General features: G+C 46.9%; 1 protein-coding gene across 2 annotated transcripts; it reads left to right on the plus strand.

Annotated features, from left to right (window-relative positions):
* Positions 1-745: 745 nt before the first annotated feature.
* On the plus strand, positions 746-2,725 carry LOC147438537 (uncharacterized). Of its 2 annotated transcripts, XM_086484633.1 has the most exons (2): positions 746-2,001; positions 2,108-2,328. In XM_086484633.1, the coding sequence occupies exons 1-2, from the start codon at positions 798-800 to the stop codon at positions 2,194-2,196; spliced, it is 1,293 nt and encodes a 430-aa protein (XP_086340759.1). In that variant the 5' UTR covers positions 746-797; the 3' UTR covers positions 2,197-2,328. The 2 variants fall into 2 exon arrangements, with proteins under 2 accessions (XP_086340759.1, XP_086340758.1); XM_086484632.1 differs by having other exon boundaries at positions 748-2,725.
* Positions 2,726-3,430: the final 705 nt, after the last annotated feature.

Genomic DNA, 3,430 nt, shown 5'->3' on the forward strand with positions numbered 1-3,430 from the left:
AGAGTTTTTTTCACAAGAACAAACGATTGTGACTCTCTCTCTCTCTCTCTCTCTCTCTCTCTATATATATAGTATTTTTATTTCTTTCATATCTTGATTTCCTTTTTGGAAAGCCATCGTGAAATCTCACCTTAGGTTTTGGTTTAGTGACTAATTTAGCCTTGTCACTATATGGCACGGTTCTAGGCCAGAGGGGATATAGGGCCTAAGTTTGGAGGCGTGAGGCGGCCGTCGGATCACGCAGTGAATTGGGGGTGAACTAAGGGTGAACTCGGGGCAAAAATGGCGCCCCTAGTTCACCCCCCTAGTTCACCTGCCTCGCGGGATGCGGGTCGAACGTGAAACGTCTCGATTGCCACACGAATGCTCTACCACCACGCTAGCGCGCGTCGATGTCCATGTTGGCATGACACATGATCACACCCTAGTTTAGGCGACCCTAGTTCACCCTCAGTTCACCCACCCCTAGCTTATCCGCCCCTAATTCACCGTTAATTCACCCCTAGTTCACCCACATCCCTAGTTCACTTTGAGATCCGACGACGGAGATTAAAGCCGTCTCGCGCCCCCAAATTTGGGCCCTAGATCCCCTCCGACCTAGAACCGTGTCATGTAGTGACGAGGCTAGTCTAAGCCTATTTGAATCGTGATCTCCTTGCTTTATACACGCCTAATTACTGCTGCTTCGATTAGTCCACTATAGTGCAGTCACATCGTGGAGTAGTATAGATGACTCATACCACGCATTCTCTCTCTCCCCCCGCGGCAAAGGGGGAGTGGGACAGGCCCTAGCCGTAATGAATAGCCTGAAGGTGAGCTTTCGCCATTGCATACGCACCTTAGCAACAGGCGAAAGATGGCGGAGGCGATCGTCGTCGCTATCGGAAATCCTGTCGCAGGTAGCATCCGAGTCACACTCCCGAAAGGAGCTGGTGGAGCAGGTGAAGGCTCTGGGCAGGGTCATCAGCAGACCCGGCTGGGACCCCAACTCGCGCACAGGCTCAGGCCCGGGGGCCTCCATCGCCCAAATCACCCCCACACACGTTATAGAGCTTCTCAGGGCCCTCCGCCATGATCCTGTCTGGGCTCTCCGTGTCTACATTTGGGCGTCTCGCCAGTCCGGATACGAGCACTCTGCCCTTACCCGCACTTTCATCCTCGACCTCTGGGCAGATACCCCTCTCTTGGAATCCTTTCTTGATGTGTTGCAGAATCCCTCTCGGCCTTCCTCCTCAGATGATTACCTCCTCCTCATCCAGGGCTATGGCTGGGCCAACATGCCTGATTTGGCCATGACTACCCTTGGTCGCATGATAAACAACGGCCTTACCCCTGATGTCTCCCATTTCAACTTTCTTCTGTACATTCTTGTGGAGAGCAACCGCCTAAAGAACATCCAAGAGCTGTTCAAACTGATGAACGAGAGTGGGGTTGCACCCAATAACTCCACCTTTGCATTGCGTGTCCGGGGGTATTGTGTTGCTGGACAGTTTGATGAAGCTCACAAAGCTTTTCGTCAGATGCTGAAGGCTGGTTTTCCTCCAGATATAAAGACTTTTGGCTACCTTGTTGATGCCATGTGTATGGCAAATAAACCCTATCTCCTTTATGTTCTCCCATGTGATATGCATGACAATCGATGTATTCCAAATGCTGCTATCTATTATGAAATGTTGGAGGGGCTGTGTCGCAGCAAATGTGTAAAATATGCAGAAAAGTTGGTGAAGCATATAAGGCGTAGAAATGTGGAACCAGATGCCTGGGTATGCAACATTTTGACGAAAGGGTACTGTCATGAGAGAAAGGTGCATTGCGCCCTTGCGCAAGTCAACGATATGCTGAAACGGGGCTTTCTACCGGATCCTGATGTGTTTGACTTGGTATTGATTCTGTTGTTTAAAGAAGGCAGGATAGGAAACATTTGCAAGCTCATGGACAAACTGATGAGTAAAGGGTTTTGCCCTAACATTTCAACCTACGATCTTTTGGTTTATGGGCTTTGTAAGTGTGAAGAGGTTATGAAAGCCTTTGAAGCCTGGAGCACTTTAGTGAAGTATAATCTTCCAAATGTGAAGACATACAGTGCTTTAATACAGGGGCTCTGCAGGTCTGGCATGCTGGTTGAGGCTAAAGAAGTCTTCACAACATCAATGGATCGTGGATTCCCAGGAGATGATACGGCCCACGATGCGTTGATTTTCAGGTTGAAGCAGGCAGGCCGAGTTAATGATGCGAAGGAGTGCGAGGTTCTTTTGGCTGTAAGAAAGAAAGCTTGTGACGACACGATAGACGTTTTTGAAGGTATGTTGCCAATTGATTCGGATTCTGATTTTGACACTGAGAGCTCTGCAAGTGAAGACACAGCTGTAGGCTCCAGTGAGGATACATCAGACAGTGATGAGTAAGTTGTGGGGTTATATCATTCTAAAGCTCTTTATCCTCAACTCTTGGATGCAAAATATGATAAAGCTTTCAATTCACTTGAAAGCTCCAAGGCGTGCCGATGGTGGTTACAGGAACCGGAGTCTGCATGGAGATTAGGTGCAATTTTTTTCCTTGCATCCAAGTTTTCATTCGCTCAATCAAGGTAAGAGCTGCATGAGCATATGATAGATCATAATCAGGCTCAAAAAATGGTTGTAATCTGTAATGAATTTGATTTTCACGTAAATGTATATTCATATTGTCAAACCGTGAAAATCTGGGTTCCCTGCTTTGGCAGTTATCTCTTGTTGTTGCAGGGGCTTTTGAATGCTAGACTTAAGTTCTAAAGCTCGTGATGAAGGTGACTGGAATTTGATATCTGTCGGATCAAACAAGAGTTCCAAAAGATTGTGGATTTTCTGCTATAAAGAGAAGCATCGGAGCACTTATTGTGAAGAAAACTTCTGATATGGGTAGGGTTGAGGGCTGGATGGAAATGAGGACATAATGTGGCTTTACAACAGACGCCACGTCTGTTATATTCATTCAGCAGTGTGGTCGTGTATCTGCTAGAACTATACGACGAACACCAAAGGCTGGGGTATGTTGCCTTTTCTGTCGTGTGGTTGATAGATCAATGAGTACATTGCCCGTGTGCATGCCAGGAGACCACTATCGGGGGGGGGGGATTTTGGAAACCTTATGTAGTTGAAAAGTCACCTGTAGCTTATCGTTGTCACTTCGCAATGTTTAAACTTTCCATTGCCTCTTGAGCCTTAATAATTTTTAGATGATCCTATGTACTTGGCTTGGTAAGTTGGCCTTTGAAGGTCGTTTGGCCCATCTCTCTCTCTCTCTCTCTCTCTCTCGTCTGCCTTTTTCAACTGTTTTCTTGATTTTATGTCTCTTTTTGGGCTAGGTGCCGAAAACAAACTGCACTCGTGCCCTTTTTCTAGCAAGAATATTGCTCTCTTGTCCACCTCTGTAAGCTTTGACACTAGGATAT

This window comes from Adiantum capillus-veneris, chromosome 16 (genome assembly GCF_014529385.1).
Source record: "Adiantum capillus-veneris isolate H3 chromosome 16, ASM1452938v2, whole genome shotgun sequence".
In the NCBI taxonomy this organism is placed as follows: domain Eukaryota; kingdom Viridiplantae; phylum Streptophyta; class Polypodiopsida; order Polypodiales; family Pteridaceae; genus Adiantum; species Adiantum capillus-veneris.

What these genes read in the sequence shown, in the direction of transcription:
- LOC147438537 (XM_086484632.1), top strand. Translation starts at nt 798, where the DNA reads ATGAATAGCCTGAAGGTGAGCTTTCGCCATTGCATACGCACCTTAGCA.